The sequence below is a fragment of the Chlamydotis macqueenii genome, chromosome 12 (genome assembly GCF_036417535.1).
Source record: "Chlamydotis macqueenii isolate bChlMac1 chromosome 12, bChlMac1.mat, whole genome shotgun sequence".
Classification (NCBI taxonomy): domain Eukaryota; kingdom Metazoa; phylum Chordata; class Aves; order Otidiformes; family Otididae; genus Chlamydotis; species Chlamydotis macqueenii.
The window spans coordinates 9,095,758-9,117,176 of NC_141567.1; the positions used below are offsets into that span (position 1 = coordinate 9,095,758).

Consider the following 21,419-nt stretch of genomic DNA (forward strand, 5'->3'; position numbering starts at 1 on the left):
AAAAAGATAAGTCAGATGCACTTAAAGAGTTACTGTTCAAAATGCTTCTAAAAATGCAAATTTTTGTTTATGTGACTTGAGGAAAAAGGGGGAATCCCATGGCACTACTTAACAGCTTGGCCCTCTTGTATACGAGTCCCTCCCTTAAAGCCATTTATGGCTGTGTTTTTCTATGTAGAATTGTAGAAAGAACTCTGTACAAAGGTACCGTCGTAATAAATGGGGAGACAGTGGCATTCAGCCATGCTATTTTTAGGCTATTGTGCTCCTAACTTGCTGATCTAAGTGTTCTGGACAGTAAGTGAGGGAGACATTGTACTAGAAATGCATGCTCACACAGCTGAGTATTGTCTGCAAGCAGAATGAATAGCAAACTTGGTTATCAGAAAGGCAGTTTACAGAGTTTTACCTGGAGTATTAGTAGGTTAAAAGGATGCCCTGGTGATTAAAGCACAATGTTTGCAATGCAGACTTTTACTCGAAAGCTGTCAGCTCTGACTTTATTGTCAGTTGAGGAACTGAAATATGTGCAGTCTGTTCTGCATGGGCTTAGGAAACAAATATAAAACAACCCCCTATTTTCTGTTCTGTGATGCCAGTGGGAAGAATGCCAGTTGTCCTCAATCAAGTTTTTTTGAATAAGAACGACCTCTCCATCTGAGCAAGTGGTGTAGTTTTGGAAACCTTCAGAAAGTAGTGCCTTACGCTCTGCAGTTTTCTGATCATGCCTTAGCACCTTGTCTATTGTTCTGACACCATCTTGGGTAGCTAAGGCTGACAAAAGGCAGCTCATAATTAATTTTCACTCTGACCTCTTGGTGACGTGCGCAGCTTGCATTTTTCCTTGGCATACGCTGTGACTGAGGCTATGGCTTAGAGCTCAGCTCTGATACTAACTGGATAGTTCCACCTTCTTGTTGCAGAGCGCTGTTAGCCTTGACTGTTCTGGCATAGAGCTGTAGGGCTGCAGTATAAACCAGACAGAGGAACCAGTCCAGGCTTTTGAATAATGAAATTTTCAAAGTAGATCAGTTCCTGGCCCAGCAACACTGTGGCAGAAGTATCTAAAATTACCTGTATCATGAAATGGTTGCATTGGTTGCCTATAAATATATATTGAGTGCATGCGTATTGGTTTCACTTGGACGTTTACACGTTGCAGTGTTTCAACCAGTGTAAGGTGACAGTTGAGAGGAGACTAAGGAAAGATGCAAAACTTCATATTGTGACCACTACGTTGGTGTATTTATATCTTCAGTGAAAGCTGATGCTATATTAAGTGATGGATAACTATCAGTTGTCCATGGTGGCTGCTGATCAGCTGTATAATATTTTTGTATGCTTTTAAGCTGGTTCCCAGTGACTGAAATAATAATTAAGGGGAAAAAAAAAAAAAAAACCAACAAAAACCCCTAGAATAGCATTAGGGTTAAAACAAAGTAGCACCTTTGAGTCCCTTGGCTAAATTTAAGTGCATTGCAGAAAATGAGGAATGCAACTTTGCCACAGGGAGCATCATCCTTATACTCTTCTGCTGAAGACTTGTCCCTAAATACCCTCTTTGTTTGGTCAGGCTTTAGCTTTAGGTTGAGTTCCCCATCAAACCACGGTAAGAGTATTGTATAATTTTGAACACTTAAATTAGACATAGTGCATAATTCTAAATAGAGCAACACATCATGCATGATAATGACAATGTTCTTGGAAGTTACGCTGAATTCAAGATGCCCTAGCCAGAAATGATGATGATCTTTTTATTTATTAACAGCTAGGAATCCTAATATTAGAGCAGGACCTCCCTTAGCATCAGGCCCACGTAGAACTGTAGCATTATAAGCTAATTAAAATTCTACATAGTGCTGTTTACAAAAACAAATTATAATGTGTTTTGTGCTTACTGTCAGTTCTCAGCAACAGGTGTTTTGTTAACAAGAAGCTGTCTATTTTGGGAACTCGTGTTAAAGCAGCTTTTATCTCTTCTGGGTTTGATATGCTGAAAATAAGTGAAACTTATGCTGTATTGAGAGAAGATTACTTATTCACTGAAGCTCAAAAGAAGCGATTACTGAATCTATTCTTTCAATAATTATATGGGTAATCTTGTAAGTGTTTGAATCCTTCTGGCAGATTACTTTTCATCAGTTTGTAAAGCCAAACCTGTCTTAAAATACAGCATCAAAGATAATTTATGGAGTTGCCATTCTTCTGCTTCTCTTAAACTTTGGTCTGGTATCTTAAGGGAACGTAGAGAATTTTAGAATCTCTGGATTCTACTTTTACACAACCTCTGACTTCTGAAATGACCCACTTCAATATACGATGCCAAAGAAAGCAGAACATAACCTTGTCTTGTCTGTTTCAAGTAGCTTTCTTATCTTTTATAGAGCACTTTAAAAGAAGACATTTCTGTAATCTGACAGATCTCAAGTAAACTAAATGTCTGGGGCTGTGCTAGAAATATGGAGAGCACCTTGAGAATTCCTGCAGCCTTTGGCTTAGGCACCTTAATGCCAAAGTACAGCTATGAGGTAGGCAAAAACTCTAGAGGAAAGAAAAGGGCTCCTCAAGCAGTATCTGCAACTAGTGCAATTCAGCCCTGGCTCAGCTACACACGATGGAAACTGTGGTTTGTGCGAGTTGACGTAGCAGACTGCTGACAAGTAGTTACTGAGGTGGTTTGATTTTTTTCTAATGGGTGTAACTCCTGAATTCTTGTTCCTCTTGAGCAGAGATGCCGGAGCAAGCACTACCTAAAAGTATGCTCTTTTATTAGTAGTTGCATGTTCTTTCACAAGTGTAACTTCATGTAAGGTTCTGTGGCAGTCTTGTCATAGAGACAGCCGTGGTCCAAAAATGCACCTGCTGAGCCTGTCTGCCTTAAATCTTGGGTGATCTTGGTAGGCTAAACTGAGTAAGTACAATCTGCTGTTCCGGGAGAAAAATGCTTTGGTCTCTCCTCTGGCTTGTGTATGGACATACAGTGCTTTGGGTAGGACAGCGTGGCTGGCCGGTGTCCTCTCTGTATTACTCATATATGCTTCTTGGACTTCTCTCACCATCGCTTTCCCAGAGGTACCAGTACAAAACCAGCTTCCCAAAACATGTGACGTACTCTTTTCTCATGTTCACTTTTCTTGGTCTATAATTCGCTTGGAAATTGTCTTTACTTTGTACAGAACAACTATTGTTACTGTGGTGCTCTCAGTGCTTTTGATGTTTAGCTAGTTACCTTTATTGAAAGCCTGTATTGTATCTTGCTGTAAACAAGTGTGTCCAGCTCCAAGGGTTATTTGTTTTTCTCTTGAAACCAAGAAGTGACTTTTGTGGTATGTGTGGGTTTTGTTTTGTTTGTTTTTCAGTTGCATTCAGGTTTACCTCTCCAAAAAGAGGAGATCTGTCAGCTTAGATTTTCGAGTAGTCATCACTGAAGAGATGAGTCTTAGAACATGCTAGTGGTGATCTTTCTGAAAGCATCTGTGTACTTCTCTGGACTGGAGTTTCCTGGATAAACTGGGGTTGTTTACAAATGTATTGTGCTGCTGGGGAATAAATAGTAAATAAGAGACTATGAAGTTTTCTAAGTTGGAGAAAAAATGATGTTTCTTTTGAATTTCACAAAGTTTGGATACTGTCCTATGCAAGGACTTGATTCTGGTGGTGCTGCAGTTTTAGTCTTGAACAGCTATGAAGTCTAAATGTACATGCTTAAATGTACTAACACTTATCCTTGGTATCTGGAGTTGTATTTTGCTGCTTCAGGGTCAAATTGAATATGTGATAAATAGAAAAAAAAATTCTTGAAGGCTTTATACAGTGCTGCATTTAGTCTTTTAGGTACCACAGCAGTTACCAGATGCTCCAGCATAAAGTAGCGGTCATTCCCACAAAAACCCCACCATCACATAGTGAAAGCCGGCAGCTCTGTGTGGCGGCTTTCTGGAATTCCAACACTTTCATGAAACTCCTTTTGTCTATATTCTGCCTCTTTGAAATCCAATGTAAACAAAATGGTTCCTCCTCCTAGTCAATAAAATGTACCTAGCTGCTTGGGTTTTTTTTTAGGATTCATCTTCAGTAGAGTAGTGAACTTCATGGAATTGCCCCTTTATTTAGTATGGTGACTATAATAGAAAGTTTGGAAATCAAATAAGAAAAACTTGCTTACACTTCTGTTTTTTGTTTGTAGACTTTGAGTGGTCACTGCAAGTAATTTGATGCATTTGCATGAGGTGAATGAGAGTTTCTGAGGTACCCTGTTTTACAACAGTTAAATCTTTTGGTTCTAGTAATCCATACTTTGCTAAGGTTGAGCGTGGCCACAAGTAGTAATTACAGTTTCAAAGTAACATCTAATAATAGTATATGCAGACAAGCACAGAAAGCTGAATCCTTATTATCAGTAATCTTCTTGATACCAGTATGGAATCTGCGCGTCTTTGTTCTTGCCTAGTAAGAGTGAAGAGGTTGTAGTGAAATGTCCTCTTGTTCGTCACGTAACCTTGAGTGCAAGAGCAGACAGCTGTAGTTAGGCAGTGTACGCACTTTCACACGAGAGGCTTTGTCTATCCCAAGTGTTCCCGGGTTGTATAATGATGTGACATTGGTAGTATGATATTCTGGCTCCGATTAGTTATGAAAGTTGCTAATGTTCGTTCCCTCCCTAGGACCTGAACTGTTTTCTATCCATCTGCTACTTTGAGGTTGCACTTTCTCTCGTATGTGTGGCTCTCCTTTCCACCAGTGTGATTGTTTCACAGTCTTTCTCACATCTTAAATCTGGGATTTACACTGTGCAGGGAATGTAGCTTGTTTGATGGTCCAAACTTTATTTCTATTTTAATTCTCATACTGAAGGATTTAAACTTGCTGACTACTTAGAATGAGAAGTGAAGAAAAGACTTCTGTAACTATCTTTTTGTAAATTTTCTGCTGAGAGTGTCTAATAAAAGTGCTTGATTTTAGCCTGAAATAAGTCTGTGCATGAAACAAAAATAAAAAGCTGTTCAACAGGAATAGACTGGAATGTAAGTAGATATTGGATGACTTGTCAAGTGAGTTGAGAGAACATGTTATATAAGTCTTTGGTCACTAGTTTGAATATTCTGTTTTCATTATTAAGTCATTATATAAATTCTGCTTCAGTAGTTCAAATTGCAACTTCAGACTGTTTAGTTGTGAGCAGGAAGAAAGCTCAGGACCTACTGGAATGAATAGAGAGCTTTAAAATGCAGGGATTCTCTTGGTGCTGAGGAAGTAGGATAAGTCCTGTGTTTTGAAAAATGCAGCAGCTGTGTGTTCTGCTGCTACAGGAACAGAGAGGTCACTGCCCTTACAGATCTGCTTGCATAGTTGGTCCTTAACCATATTCACTTTTTTTAACTCAAAGCATTCTGATGAAACTGGGTCAGAGTGTAACTACACATGTAGCTATGCTGGCAAATCTGAACCAGCTGTAGACTTTTAGCCAGGGTGAGCTGCAGATGAAAGGACATGTCTGCCTGCAACCGGCAAGCTGGGCTGGACTGTAATGACTGAGGCCCCTATTCAAATCTGCCAGCTCTTCTTGGCTCCACAGCAAGTTGCTGAGACATGGTAATGCCTTAAAGCAGCTACAAATGACTGCTCAGTGAATGTAAATTGGGGCCTTTTGGGAGAGAGCAACGGAGTAAAAAGAAAACAGGAGTGTTCTGTAACTTACTATTAATTTGTGAGCTTGGTGCTTTGTACCCTGAGTAGTGTCCTGCTTCCAGCAGCACACCTGAGCTGCTGTCTCTGCAGATTCTGCTGTGGCCAGTATCCTAGAACACAGCCAGTGCTTTGGTAACTTCTGCCAGCGAGATTCAGCAGAGCTTTGCTCTTAGGCCTTTATTTGCCATTTGTTTTGATAAGCCTAGAGAGGAATGCATTTCTTATTTATTGGTTTTTGTACCAATGTGCCTTTTCATACGGTGGTACAGGTCGTATCAGATATCCGTACCAGTACATGCTCTAAAATGAAATGTATTTTTGTCTACACCACTTCATGCCAGGCACAAACAAAAGCAAGATACGAAGCTTTATATGTTTAAGCGGCACAAATTACTATTTTTGCAGTTTCTTCTTTGCTTCATTAGCATGAAGGCAAAAGGACGATTGGTACTGGTGCTACTTAAATCAGTGCTGAACTGCTTCGTTGTAAAGGTGATTATGATAGAGGAGGGAGTATTTTAATCACTTGTTAAAAATTAGATTCATCCTTTGAGCTGAGTGTCAGCTGAAATCTGTCAGTGTGTTCATCTTTGACAATGAAGAGAGTAGCTCACACTAAATGCTCTACTTTCTTTTTGGGAAGCATTTTCAAAGCTGGGGTTCAGACTGTGTCTGGTTTGGTGCTGCAGCTGAAGCAGAACGCTATTTGGGTGGTCTCTTCTGCTTCAGCATTAGTGAAGGGAGGAATCCTTCCCATACCAGTCATGGATTTTATGAGTGCAGAACACAAGACTACTTCAGCTGGGGTAGTGGATGTGAGGATCTGCTTGCTTTCCCTACCACAACTTGAAGTATGAGGACAATTAGAATTCAAGAGAACTTTTTCTTTGGGGAAGACAGATGATAAGGCTTCTGTGCAGGATTTTTTTTTCCTTGTTGAGTGGGTGGGGGGGAAAGATTATTGCTAAACCTTGTGTGTTTAATCCTGCAAAATGCTGCTCTCTCTGATCTTACTGATTAACATTTGAAGCCTATAAAGCTAGGGTATCAGTTATTTGAAACTAGTAGCACATAAACATTTTAATTAAAAGGAAAAGTTGGGGGTGCAGGGGAAAGACAATTATTGCAGTGCCTGCCTTGTGGGGAAGGGATATAAACAAGTGTTCTGTTACTTGTTTTGCAGAGGCTAGGAAGAGGTGGCTCTCCTCCCAGAGAACATCACGTCCAAAAGACTTACTCTGCTTCAGTGTTTCTACAGCTTCAACTCTATACATTTCATAATCATGAATGTCCTTTATATGATTTATTGTGGTTTTTGCTTGGTACAGAGAATAATTTACTCTCTGAGGATGTGCACTGGTGAGGGGAGAATGGTAGGACCTGTAGCAGCAGGCCTTATACACGCATGAAGTTGTCTGTATGACAGGAATAACAGTAATGGGTGGACTTTAAGCACCAAATTTCTAGGAAAAGAAGGGCTTAGCCTGCACATCTGTGTGCTACCTTGCTTCTAGTGGCAATAAATATTTTTTAGAAGAAAATTATCAGGTAGTTTCAGCTTAAGTTTAGCAAATATTAGCTAATAGAAAAAGAGGCTGTTTATTCCATAATCTTCAACAAAGTGAATATTCTGGGGTTGTTTAAGGCTGTTGCCCTTCCTCCTGGTGTCCTTCCTTCTCCTTAGTGCTCGCACAACTGGTTATACAACTATACTGTAAAGCAAAGCAGGGAACATGCTTAAAATATTGTGAAGAGTTTGGTTGTGTTTTTTCTTTAAGATGAATCAGTTTTGCATGTAGAGTAACAGGATGACCATTTGAACTTTCTGCAAGCATAGCAGAGGTATTTCCAGCAGCTTTACAAGCTCCATGTTTTTGTGGCACCTCAAACTGAGGGAGACTTGTATGTAGCCGTATTGATCCCAAGACCTTGCTTTCACTTCAGCGATGAAGTTGCCTCAACTTTTATACTGAAGCTAAGCTAGGAGACCAGTTCTGAAACTGCAGGTAGGGTATGCGCTTGGGATATATTCTAGAGTAGGCTTGATGCTCAGCAAGGGCTGGCTGCCCCTAAAAAGGGTCGTTCTGTTTTTAGCCTCGTCATTTCCTTTCCACTATGTGTCAGTTTTCTGGAGTTGATCTTCTGTCAGATCAGCAAGCTCCAGTCCACCAGAATAAATATTCCTGTTTTTTTCCATCAAATGGATGAGCTGCTGTGACTCAAGGAAGGGGTGGGGGCACGCAGCAGGGGCTGTGAGAGCAGGCTCACCCCTTTCACAGTGTTTCCAAGGGTGCAATTTCAGTGACAGCCCACCATTGCCGGCTTATGTGATGGTTGGACTCGACGATGCTTTGGATCCTCCTGCATGAGGAATTACAGACAGGTTTGAAACAAAAACCGTCTGAAGCTGAGCCAAAAACTCGGGTGGGGGGAGGTCTTGCCTCCCACCAAAACATCTATTCAGTGATCTCTTGCTCTTTGTGTTTGCAGGGGACAGAGTCCGACTGCTCTGCTTGCAGCTGTTTGACTCCTGTCCGAGCGCTGAGGGAGAAAAGTCCCTGGGACACAGTGCTGTGTCTTCTTGGCCTTTGCCCTCATGCGGTGGCAGGTGTGTACAGGAGAGGCACGTCTGAAGTGCGGTGGCAGGAACCGCCAGCACTTGGATCTCTGTCGCCTTACACTTTCAATGCTGGTTTGTGGCTACTGGGTCTCCTAATGCTTTAAGCCTGCTCCACTGCTGGAACAAGTGGTTCCACACGTGTCTTCAGCTAGACCCTCTCCCATGCCCAAACAGCACACGTGACAAACGCAAGCTCAGAAACCAGTCTGTTAACACTAATTGGCAAAAGATGGAGTGGTTGGCTTGCTAAGTTTGATCACTTCCTTGATTCATTTTGATGAGCACTGAGAGGGAGTGAGAAGCTGAGGAGCAAGAGCTTATTATACTGGTTTGGCATTCTGTGGCTTTAGGGTTCAGATGGATTGGTTCAACCATCTGAGCAGTACAGGCTGCTAAAATGTGTGTTGTCCCTTCTGGTCACATGCCATCCCTCACATCAGTTCTAGAGTTGTTTTCCCCACTATGTGTGGTGCTTTTTTCTTTTTTTTTTTTTTTTGTTTTTGTGTGTGATTGAGCTCACTGAACTGTCAGAAAACTTTCAATGGTAATGATGGACTTTTTTTTGTTTTTTCCTTCCCCTGGCTGAGGGAACTAATTGGGTTGGTGAGGGTCCAGCTGAGCACTGGAGCTGGTGTGGGGGAGCGTGTGTGATTGCCTCCTCCTGAATGCGACAAGCTATTGTATTGGTTCAACTTCTGTCTCACTTGACTTCATAACATTGCATCAGTTTGATCCTATCTCATCTCCATTTTATTCCCCAAATATTAGCAACCAATGAAGGATCTTCCACTTCCTGTGGCCTTTATTAAAACTCGTCAGAAGAATCCCTGGCACTTCCCCTTGGAGATTTAAGTGTTCTGGAGGCTCATGCCAGTGGCTTGTGCTTTGGCGGGTGGCAGGATCCACTGGTTAATGAACTTGGGAACTGGCTTAGCTGGAACTCAGTCCAGCTTTTCTTGTTTTTCTTCTGGGCATCTTTGTGCACCTTTCACAATTTGTTTATTGAATTAGAGCAGACTTATTTCTTATGTTCATGTTAGAAATTGTTATGCTGTGCTTGCATTAGCACCTGGTTCTTTCAGCAATGGTTGTGTTGGGGAATAAGAAAATCAGCAGTAACTGGTGCTGTTAGTGAGTTCCTGTGCGCTGCTTGAAGCTAATGATTGAACAGAAAGGCAACCGTGGCAAACTTTGAAAGTTAATGCGATAGGTTCCTGTAATGTGGCTGTCTAAAATTAAAATTAATACTTGTATTGTGACATTGCATCTCTATTAGCCTTTGAAATACTCTGTCCAAAGTGGCTTTTTAATTAGTCTTTCAATCTTAAACATTCTGTGCCAACAGTGACTTGTGTAAGGTTTCATCCTTAGATTGGTTTGGGTTACCAAAGCACAGAGAACTCGTGTTCGTTTACGCTTTCCTGAAATGGCTTCGCTGAATGCTGGGCCCAGCGTAAGAACTGAGTTGCCACATGCACTACTTGCAGTTTCATTCTAAAGGGCTGTCTGGAGAAAGGCAGGAATGAAAGTGCTCTTTCAGCTACAAGTACAGTCCTTCAGCAAAATCAAACTTAGCTGTCTTGGAGGTCAATGGGGGCTTTGTATGTCAAAAGTAAATGCTTCTATATTGGGGTGGGGGAGCGCAGTCAAACAGCTGAAATAAGCTTAATTGCAGGTTGAAGCTGAATAAGATACTATCAGAGTTGGGTTTTTTTTGTCTTCCTGCCTATACATCTTCCTCGTCTTATGTAGTGAATACTTTCTCATCCTCGCAGTACCTTACTGCTGCGAACAGGACTTGACGGTTGTTTCTGTGTTGCTCTTAGCTTTGCAACCCAGAGATTTGCTTTTGAGGTATCAGTTTCATGCTTTGGGGAAATAAAAACAAAATGCAATGGATGTGGGTGTGAGAGGAGAGGGGGATATTTGTCTAATAACAAAATAATGGGAAACTTGTTTGTATTTGGCTTAAAATACATCTTATTTAAAAGGAAATCTTTTTACCCTGGTGTACTTGTTACCGTGGTTTAATGTAGTTTTATAACTGGGCAATTGGTGAAGTATTCAATTGTCTTTATACTCCTTCCCCTTTGAATTTTTATTTGCTTTTGAAATATATACTGATGTTACTTAAATTGATTTGTGTCCCCCCCCTAGTAATATTGCTTATCTTTTGCTTGACTTGCAAGAATTAAAATTACCCATCCTGAAGCCTAATTTTTAATTGGGAAGTATAAAATAGTAGACCTGAGTTGATCTTGAATTAAATAATTGATACCTTGAGATACTTAGATTATTAATGAGAAGGGATTTTTTTTTTTTCTTTCAAAACTGATACAAAAAAGGGCAAGAATATATAGGGGAGAGGGGGGCAAAAAATGGAAAATTAATTTTATCTTGCAAAGTGACAGATGTCAATAACTGACAAGTTAGGCCACTTGAGAATAGTTAAAAGGCTCAGAACACTGGTCAAAATAGACTTTTGATGTAATTTTCTTGTATTAAGAAGGCTTATAGATCTTTATAAGCCAGGGACAAAAAAAAAATATAAATTATACAGTGTTTGTGGAACTAAATCTAAATCCATGAGTTGCCTTGATATTTATCTCTTATTTCTCATTCTTGGTGTATTTTCACACAAAACTTATATATAGGAGGTATGCGTACCTAGTCTAGTATTTTTGACTGAAAGCATGATTTTCTTTTTGCGTGTGAAAAATCCTAATACGGGTTTTGTGGTAAGTAGTTGTGTTGTCCTTCACTAGTGATGCGGTGACTAAACAGTAACTCGCAAATTCATGTGACTATTGTTAATTATAATTATTATGCAGTAAGTAAGTATGTGTTACCATGTTTGTCTTTCATTTTATAGTTCTCATTCCCAGTATCAGGTGTTCAGGTTTAAAGAAGAGTTCAGCACAGCTGTCCCCCTCCCGTACCTCCCCATAACTTACTACTAGAAGCAGTAATACTTCCATTATGTTCTAAAATTACTTTTCTTAGTGGGCTATGTATTGACCATGAAATGTGGGGCTGGAAGGATCTATATGTGTGGGTATGTCTATATGTACAGCATACATATGGCTGTATTTGTATTACTGGACAGGCTTTATAGACCCTTTAGGAAAGGACATTGAGTTATCTGCAAGGTGTCTTTTCTAGAGGATCTTTTTGCTGGGCTATAGGAAACTCCAGACTTTCAAGTGTCAACTGTAAAAGAAGGATTTTCTCAGGCCTCTAAATACTGAGTTGTTTGTATCAATTGCAGGTTTATAGAAGAAAGGAAAATGGCTCAAGAAACTAACCGTAGCCAAGTGCCTATGCTTTGTTCCACTGGTTGCGGATTTTATGGGAATCCTCGTACGAATGGCATGTGTTCAGTGTGCTACAAAGAACATCTTCAAAGGCAGAACAGTAATGGTAGAATTAGCCCTCCTGGTAAGTAACCTAACGTACGTCTGTTTGAACAACTCAAAATGGCACGGTAGACAGCAACTTGGCTTCCTGATTGTGTCCAGATACTAAAAGTATAGGAGAATTAGTGCGAACCGTTTTGTTCAAGTATCTTACCTTATGGAATGATATTAAAGTGCTTATAATACAGTCGTGCTGCGATTCATTTGCTTGGAAGTAGACTCTTGCTAATACCTTTTGTATTAATCTGAGTGTTTCCAATTTGAGAATATAAAAATGCAGGAAAAAATACTATACCAACATTTTTTCCTGAAATTACTGAAAGGTGACATAACATCTAGTTTGGGGAATGTTTGTGAACAGCCTTTAAAATACATATATTTAGTTTCCACAGACGTTTCCGCAGCCTAATGCTGAAGGATTAACCTGTAGACAATTTTTGAGAATTTATCCTAACTTCAGATAGAGGTGGTACTTGTTCTTTTTGACCCAGTGCCCCATGTACTGTGATCTTTCCTACAAAGCAGACTTCCCATTGAAATAAGTGCTGTCTTCCTACATTCACTCTAGAAAAAGCTAGAGGGCTCTTCCCCCTTTAAATTAATGGTAGTGCTGTCAGGAAGAGGAACCCTTTCTCTGCTTTGTTCACGCCAGTGTTTTCAACTTCAGCATGTTCTGCTTGGGGGTAGGAGTGTTAGGCCATGCTTCACTGGAGCTTCTAAAATGTCTCTTCTAGCTTGGGTTGATGCAAGGAATCTCACGGTTCGCTCTTGAAAACTTCACTTCTTGACTTTATTAAACTTGACTTTTTAAATTGAAGTAATAGCTTCCATTGAAATCTGGGGATCTAGATTCTACAACTTCAGAATGGATCCTTAGTTGGCATACACTGCTGTTTCTCACAGATCCATCTTGATTTTTTTTTTTTTAAACAAAACCCAAGCTTATTGTGTCAGAGTATTGCAGTTTATGCTGAGCAAGCTGTTTGTAGATGCTTTAGTTAACAGAAAATAGTAACTACTTTAAAGCTTCAGCTTCAAAATTTTGTGCTCTGTAACTTCTGAGAGCCTGGGGCTGGAACGTGATCAAAATATGGCCAAACATAATTAGTTTTTGTAAAATTTATGTTTCATTATGATACAGGCTGAGATTCAATTACTTTCCTGGCTGGTGTCATGAGGGTCGAAGAATAGTTGTGCTGTGTAACTTTTGTAATCCTAGGAAGTGGTGCAACACATTTAACATTAATGTCTTCCTTCCAGCAACTTCTGTCAGTAGCATAACTGAGTCCTTACCAGTTCAGTGCACAGAAGGCAGCGCCCAGGAAACTCAGTCAACTTTAGATTCTACATCGACTCAATCTATGCAGCCAAAGTAAGCTGATTGTCTGTTATTTTGTGTTTTTACGTAAAAACCACTACCAAGATAATTAAATGAAATGTACTGATGTTGCATAATTAAATGCTAGGACCTGAATTAGGAACACGTGTAAAATTTGACTGCTAACTTCTAAATCATGGGATCTCACAGTAAATAGTAGCTGATCTGTTAGCTGCATCTTGCATTCAAATGCAAATTCGTCTTTAGAATTTAGCCTCAAATAGGAGTGTTGCCAGCTTCATGCTGTTCTGCAGAGATTTGTCTGGCTAGTCTTCTGACTCCACAATGTGCAGTTGGTTGTACATTTCCCAAAGGAGAGCTCTTTCCATCTTAGAAATTTGAGGGTTTTGTCAAATGGCAGAAAGTTATTGACTAGAGCTCTCATAAATGAATGTATGATAATGTTTGAACAAACTAGTTGCTTTGCAAAAAGTGGAGTGTACTGGAACAGCGGAAAAATACCTGAATCTTAGTACTGAGCTGATTTCTTGTTAAACAAATAATTTCCAACTGGATTATTCAAGGAGACACAATATCCTCTTATAAATTGCTAAGACTTACTAAGTGCTCTCCCTTTGTAAAAGCTAAATATTTGTTTATTTAAAAACATTGGTGGCTGCATTTCAGTTTAGCATGACATGACCAACAGTGACTTAAGTGCTGTGGAAGTTTTTTTTGTGTGCAAAATTTTAGTATTTTATACTATGGAAGCTAACTTGCAGTAATATTCATTACAACTTTCCTTTAAAAATCAGAATGTAGTAAAACACAGGCCGAGGGTGATTTAATCAGTTATTGTTGGCTGATTCTGTTCAGACTGTGTTTTCTGCTCCTTAGATTTTTATAGGAGGTGTTATCTCATGCTTGGATCCTGCATATGAACTGAGTGCTAGGTGCCATGCTATATTTAGTCTTCCCATTCTTGGATTTCTAATTGGGGTACAAAATAGATATCTTACCCTGATACAACTCTTCTGGTATGTGTGGGGGGGAAAAAAAAAAAATCCAGGTCATTTGGTTTGTTTTCCCACACAACCTTTATGATACCACCTAAGAGGAAAAAGTATCTCTTTGATCACTAGTTTGGTTAGCAGTTACAGGAGAAATGAGTGGATGGTTGCTCTTAGCACTTCAGAAAATCAGTGTCACGTGTTCTCTTTTTTCTTTTTTTTTTTTTCTTTTCCCCTAGAATAAAGGCAGGGATTCGACTTCAGTCTCTGGTAATACCTCAGTTATGATACTCTGAGAAAACATCTCCTAAACTGACAATGCCCTTTTGTAGGTGACCAAACCTGGAGTTCAAGACCTACATGCAATTCTTGGCAATTAAAATTGCAGCTCCAGTGCCCTGGTTGTGTCATGGACTGCTGGCAGGGCTTTGCTGGTTTGTGGGCTGCTGGATAATCCAGTATCTTTGATTCAGAGTGAATCTTTATGTGGAAAGGGAGAAACAGATTGGGTAAATGAGATAGTGCTAGCTCTTGCTTGGGACTTCAGCTTTGTCTTATTCCATAGTAGAGCTGCTGGATGAATGGTTTGGCTGCAGGTGACTGCCAGAATTAAATCTCTCTACCATGATTGTCCAGTGTATAAATCCGAGTTTTTAACCATTATGTGATTTTAGCAGTATGGCTGACAGGCTTGGAAAGTTTGGCCAGCACCACTTTACATTGTGAAAAATCTAAGGAGTCCTTCGTACAGCTGCAGATGCTTTATTGCTGGAAACATTGACATGCTGCAATTTTCTTGTTCCTATCACTAGAACACCAAAAGTAGCTCCTCTACAATTAGCTTGCTGACTTATGTTATAAAAATCCTTGCATATTGAACATTGTATTGCTTCTGTGTTGAAGGATGGTATGCAAAACTACCCCAAAACATTTTTCCCTTTTATAGTTGTGCTGGTTTACTGCATTTAATATGAATGCAAGAATGTTTTAACTTTTTCATCAATTCAGATGGTCCAGTATTCTTGGACACTGTGGAGTTTTTAAATGGTTGCAGAAACAACTTCAGAGTGAAAAGTTTTGGCATGCTTTCATCAAGATGTGCTCTTAATGTTTTTTTCAGGAATGCTCTATAGAACATAGACGTGACTCATAAAAATCATAACTTTCTTTCGCCCTCCAGCCCTGTGTCAAGTCAGTCACTTTTAACAGAATCAGTAGCATCATCCCAACCGGATAGTACAGCTGTGGACAAAACAGTACCAGAGACAGAAGATTTGCAAGGTTGGTGCCTAGTTCTCAGAAACAGAACTTATGAGTAATGTTTTTAAAATTTTAGCTGTTCTTAATATGCTACTGTTCGAGAGAGAGCTTATTCTCAAACCCAGATATTCAGTGAAATCAGAAGGCAAAATGAGGATAAACTTTATTTTCTAAAAAGGCAAGTCTTAAACTGAAAACTCTTGTATTTAACTGGTCATCTCAGTATCTGCCATAACAAGTGTGTTAATTGGGGTTGGAAGTGCACATCGTAAATCAGTCTACTGTTCTGGCTTTATGCCACAGCTATTACATGTAAGTAGAGTTTTGAGTATCTATTACTTCTCAGAAGTCATTTGCAGCAAATATCACAGAAGTTTATAATCGTATTTGTGATAGAGGATGTTATGACATAGCTGTTACAAGAACAGTGTTAGTACCTTGTATAAACATGGAACACCTCCAAAAGAACCTTTCACCTATGAACTGTAGTGCTGTAATATTTTTGACCCACTGAAATCCACTTTATCAAATATAAAATTGCCAAACCACAAACTCTTCTTGAAGGAAAATGGCTGACTGGGTGATTTTAACTATATTGGCCTAAAATCCTTATTGCTGGTACAATGTAAAGGGTTTTTTTCCTCTTTGATTTTTTTTTTTTTCCTTCTTTTCATGTGCAGGCTTGCAGAGCTTAAAACTAAAGTGTTTTTAATAGTATTTCTTAAGAAAATGCAAAAATGCCAGATAGTGTACAAAACTTGCTCAGACTTGTAATTCGTAGACATTATAAAAGGTACTTGAAGGTAAGTCAGTAAGTATTTTGCCTTTACTTCTCTTGACTCAGCTGAGGCTTTAGTGAGTAGAGTTATGTTTCTGTACTCTAGTCTAAACATAGGAGTTCATGTTTTCCATGAGTACAACATGTCATTCCACTTAAAGATGCTCAATAAAGTTCTTGCATTGTACCTCTGTATCAAAGTTCTACTTTTCAGATACTGTTCTAAGTCTGAGCTCTCCTTTTTTGTAGGGTGGAATAGAAGAGTCATTATTCAGCTACTGCGCTGAGTAAGGCCACCTCCTCAGTCACACAAACAGTAGTTGTAAATTCAGAAAAAAGCTTTTAATGCTAATGCCACTTTGTACTAGCCTTCGAGATGTCAATTATTAGAAACATGTTTGCTCTTAAAAAGGTATGTTCTAGGCATGTGTTCCAGTACCTGCTATTTAGTTTGATTTGTGGAGCTGAGAGCTCTTGTTGCCTCAGTTTTGACATAAGATGTACTCTTAATACTGGTAAGTGAGAGAAGCTTGGGAGAAGAGCAAGTGCTGAAAAGGCTTATGCTGCTTAAGTTCTATATATTTGCACATCAGAGGTAGGTTTGCAATCTAGACTTCCAGTTGATACACCTCTAATAGAGATATGGCTCTACTTTCAAACCTGTTCAGCTGGAACCCAGCTCCCATGCAGGTACATCCCTTTCTGGGAACCTCAAAAGGAGAACGCCTCAGCCAGGCACATGAATTTTGCACCGCAGGTTTATGCTGATGTGGATGTGACATGTATCAGAATATAAAGGCAGCTTCTGTAAGCTAATCGTACTGCTACCTTGTCCTTTTTTGTTTGTGTTGTTTTGGTTTGTTTGTGTTTTTTCTTCCTGTTAGTCTCATGATTCTTCTTCCATCCAGTGCCAGAATTAGTGTCTCTGTTTACATATGTATCTTGCCTGGCTTAGCTGTAAGTTGAAACTCTAGATTTGCAGCATCTGTCTTTTCACTGGGAGACAGGGGGAGTGCTTTATTTTAAAATAATATTTGATGCTTGTACTGTGAGGTGACTTGGGGCTATGAAAAGACTTCTCCCAGCAAGTTTTCAGAGCAATATCTCTCTTCTTACCTACTTGGATAAATTTATGCTCCTTCTAATTCTCCAGCTCTAAAGCTAGTTCTCCTGTGAGAAGGTAAGATAGGTTTCTCAACGAGAAGCTTTGATTCAGAGGTGTATGTGCTTTTCATAGTATGTATTTCAAAGATCAACCTACATCAGGTGTTTAGAATACTCGGCTGTGTCCTTTTCTTTGTACCATAGTTCTTTCTAAACTAAGAACACCGCCACTGTGTAATTGCAGTTCTAAATTACAATCCCTATTTATAACTTGCGGTGGCAGGGTCAGCCTCAATTTCTCAAGAGTTGCTTCTGTGCTATCCCTTAACTGAAAATGATAGGAAACGTACTGTTTCCAGTTTTGAATTATTTTGCTTTGAAAGTGTAAGTTTGTGAAGAAAGCAGCTTATAATGGGTGCTAAATGGATTTCATTGAATTGTTGTCACAGTTGTGTATCCTAAAGTTTTTTTGTTTGTTTTGATTTCCCCCTCCCCCCATCATTCAGAATTTGAATTTTAGGCTGCTGACAAGAATGTAATAGAAATGTGTGAATCAGTTATTTAGTGTTGTCTGACTTTGTAGCTTTTAAAAAAGAAAAAAGTCACAGAACGGTGGGAGTTGGTCCCAGACTGAGGAGCTTATAATGCTATGTCTGTTGAGATAGGGGAGGAAAAAAAAATTGTCTGCTTTGATCATTTAATCAGTGTTTATTCAGATAAAAATCTTGCTTTGTTGTAATGTCTGTTCTGGAGCAAATTGTTTTATGCTACTTGTATAGTAAGTTAGTCTATTGTAGTTGTATCCTCTGAACTTGCTGTTTAACAAAATTTACTAGGCTACAATGAGAGATTCAGTGAAGAGTTAGGCTTTCTTAGATTACTATTATTATTTTTAAAGTAGACAGATAAATGAGACTTGAGCATTGCAAAAGAAATAGAGGGGAAACTATAGAATAGGTTAATAAGTCTAGATTTTACACCTAGTGACTGTGTTGTAATGCTTGTAGGTACTGAATACTGCAGAAAGCCCAGACACTGGGTAGTGGCTAATCAATTTTTTTTTTTCCCCTTACGTTTAATATTCTTAAATATAGAATCATAGAATAGTTTGGGTTGGAAGGGACCTTTAAAGGTCATCTAGTCGAACTGCCAGATATCATGAACATGTCATTAATGAAGACCTAAAATTAAATGCATTAAGGTACAGTCCAGCTTTTCTAGCAGCTTTTTTTCTATTTTGAGCATCTCTCCGACTCATTTTAGATCGTCTCATGGACTGTTGTACCTTTTGGTCAACATTACGGCCCTGTTAGGATTAGCCAGTCAGGATTCCTCATTTGTTAGCCAGGGAATCAACAGGGCTGCCTCCCAGCAAGCCTGCAAGTGGGTAGAGGCACGTCACTTCTCTAGGGTTAATGAGTTTAGAACCATCCAGCTTAGGATTCATGCTTGATATTTCAGGAAGATTTTTAAAGGTATAGGAAACTCCTCATAGAAGGGAGAAGCACTCCACCACATATGTTATGGAGCTCTTGCAACTCAAAAACATAGGGCTAAAACTATAAATCATATTAACAGATGAGCTTTTAGCATCTTTGAGGCTGAAGACTTCATAAAACCAAAACAACCTCTCCGACTTTTTAACTCATTGCTAAATGGGGGATGTCTATATATTAGCATTGCAAGATGCAATCAGTTGTGTAATATGGTGTGGTTAGTATTTAAAAAATACTAACTGAGACTTAGTTAAAAGGTGCACGGCTGTTCTTTTCAATGAAGTCATCTGGTTTTCCACTCATTTAGACTTTTTGTGTGGTAAAACGGTTTAAAAATTCAGTCATTGCTGACCAAGTTAAAAATAAATTGATATTAAAACAGTTAAGCTGCTACAGAATTTCAAATGGAGATAACCTGGACCGAAGATGAATGCTGTTGAATTAATGATGTCACCTTCACAGGACCTTATTGGGGCTAGCTCAGTAGGCAGAACTGGAAAGGAATTGATGGATACTTCAGATTTTTTTTACAGTACCAGAGGCTCAGAGGTAGAGTATGATTATGGTACAGGTAGAGAAAATAATGTAGGATAACTTGATTTACTGTATAAGTGCTCCAGGGGGAGAAGAAACATTCACAAGAAAGATTTAAATTTAAGTTCTGTAGGTAAGTGTGCTTGCTTGTTTCATTTGCCTCTTCCTAACACCGAGATAGTGTATTTTAGGCTGATTGCTTCAGCTTGGTGTTAAAATGTTAGGAAGTAGGGATCTTCTGTTTAGGATTTGCTTCACATCTCATTTATCTGAAGGAGTGGGTATTCTTCCTAGGTCTGGTCAGATGCACTTAAGAAGTGAACGTGGCTGTTAACACTCTTCCTGTGGGAATGAGGAACCTTTTTGTTTGAGAAACTCTGCCTGGTAGTACAGGGGTGATAAATGTGAAACGTCCAGAGTAGGGAGGGAGAACAGATGAGGTGTCAGGAGTCTCGCAGCAAATGCACAGAGCTCTGTGTTGTGCCTGCAGGGATGCAAGGACGGGAGTGTGCTTTGTCTCAGGGTGCTGTTTTCGCAGTCAGAGGACACTGAAGTTCAGGCAGGGTTGGCACAAGTAAAGCAGTAGCAAAAGCTGCTGCCTTTAGGAGGAAATCCAGACTCTCCTTGTTTTGAACAGCTAAAAGCATGCTCTGTAAAACAGGGAACTTCTAGTGGCCAGCCCAACTTGTCAGCTCCAGAAAAATTAGTATGTGTTCATGCTTTATTCCTTTTTGGTTAGCTGGCAGCTTGTACTGGTGCTGCCAGTGCTTCTGTTCTCCAGATAAAGGCAGAGCTGGGGCTGGGTGAAGGGAGGGAATTGGTTCAAGCAAAGCAGGCGGCAGCGTCCTGGAACCCAGACAAGTACAGCGACTGGGAGTGGCGGCTGCAACATGTTTCCTGTGAGCTCCAGGCTGGGTGGGATTGCATTTTACCTGGCTTTTTTCTATTGCATTCATCACAGCCAGTTTGTTGCCAGAGCACTAAATGTGGGCACTGTGTCATCTAAAGGTGACTTAGTGGTTGGGATATTTGTGATTATCATAGAGGATTTTGAGTCAAATCTCTGGCTTCTGTGCACAAGCAAACTGTGATCTAAAATTCATGGTTACTACAGCAGATACAAAGAGACTCGTGGCAGCAGAGGAATAATCTTTCCACTCAGTGCTACAGTGAGCAGCAGCCCTTAAATATTTTTAAACCTTTTTAATGTGAGACCCATATGCACAAAGAAAATGTAAGTATGTATGTATTAGAGAGCCTTGTTATACAGGGAACGGTGCCAGTTTTTCCTAAATTTGGCTAATAGTGACAGAGGCTTTTAGTAAAACTTACATTGAGGTAACTGGATTTTGCTACAACAGGAAATGCAAACTTGAGATGTTAGCTGCTAAACGCCAGTTCGTGGGATGAAGCTTTCTTAATGAATTAATAAAGACTGCAGTGTCTGTTCTTTATAACACTGCAAGAGTTCACTTGAGTAAGTCTTACTGATACTTATCTCACATCTTTTAATCCTTACTGCTTTTGACTCTTACTTTGCAAAACTTGGATATTATCAGCCCACTCAGCAGAATGCCTTTTAACAGCTATTTAAAGCCATTGAACCTTTTTTGCAAGCTCAGTTCTTACCGATTTCAGGACAAAGAAAGGCTCTGCTTGTAACATAGATGGTGATTTTTAAAGGATTTAATAAACCATCTATAAGTCTCTTTGCTAGATTAACCCTTGGAATATAATGTCCTCTCAGGCAGGGCTTTGCTGGTGGTCAGGTATTTTGCTACCCATTGATGTTGCTTGGTACGGACTACGATGTTTTGATAAAGTACAAAAGCGGAAAGTGCCCTTTCCTTAAAAAAAAAAACAAACTCAAAAACCAAACCAAACCAAACAAAAAAAATCCCAAACCCAACCAAACACAATAGCAGCACAGGAAAAACCTCACCAGAATTGTCATGCAGTGTAGCAGTTGGTGGCACAGAACTAGCATAGAACTGCATCTGACCGTCTCCACCTAACAGAAGTCATAGAATCATAGAATGGTTTGGGTTGGAAGAGACCTTCAAAGCCCATCTGGTCCAACCCACGTGCAAGGAGCAGGGACATCCCCGACTAGATCAGGTTGCTCAGCGCCTCATCCAACCTGGCCTTGAACTTTTCCAGGGATGGGGCATCCACCAAGTCCAGCTGCACAGAGA

The 21,419-nt window shown here is 39.6% G+C and overlaps 1 protein-coding gene across 6 annotated transcripts in view; it reads left to right on the plus strand.

The window, feature by feature from the left end:
* Positions 1 to 21,419, plus strand: part of ZFAND6 (zinc finger AN1-type containing 6) — a 38,565-nt gene that overhangs the window by 14,366 nt on the left and 2,780 nt on the right. For all 6 annotated transcript variants that reach the window (XM_086757009.1, XM_086757008.1, XM_086757010.1 and 3 more), the window contains 3 exons: positions 11,577 to 11,746; positions 12,985 to 13,096; positions 15,233 to 15,333. In XM_086757009.1, coding sequence (XP_086613135.1) covers positions 11,596 to 11,746; positions 12,985 to 13,096; positions 15,233 to 15,333 — 364 coding nt within the window. In that variant the 5' untranslated portion in view covers positions 11,577 to 11,595. The remainder of the gene's footprint in view (positions 1 to 11,576; positions 11,747 to 12,984; positions 13,097 to 15,232; positions 15,334 to 21,419) is intronic.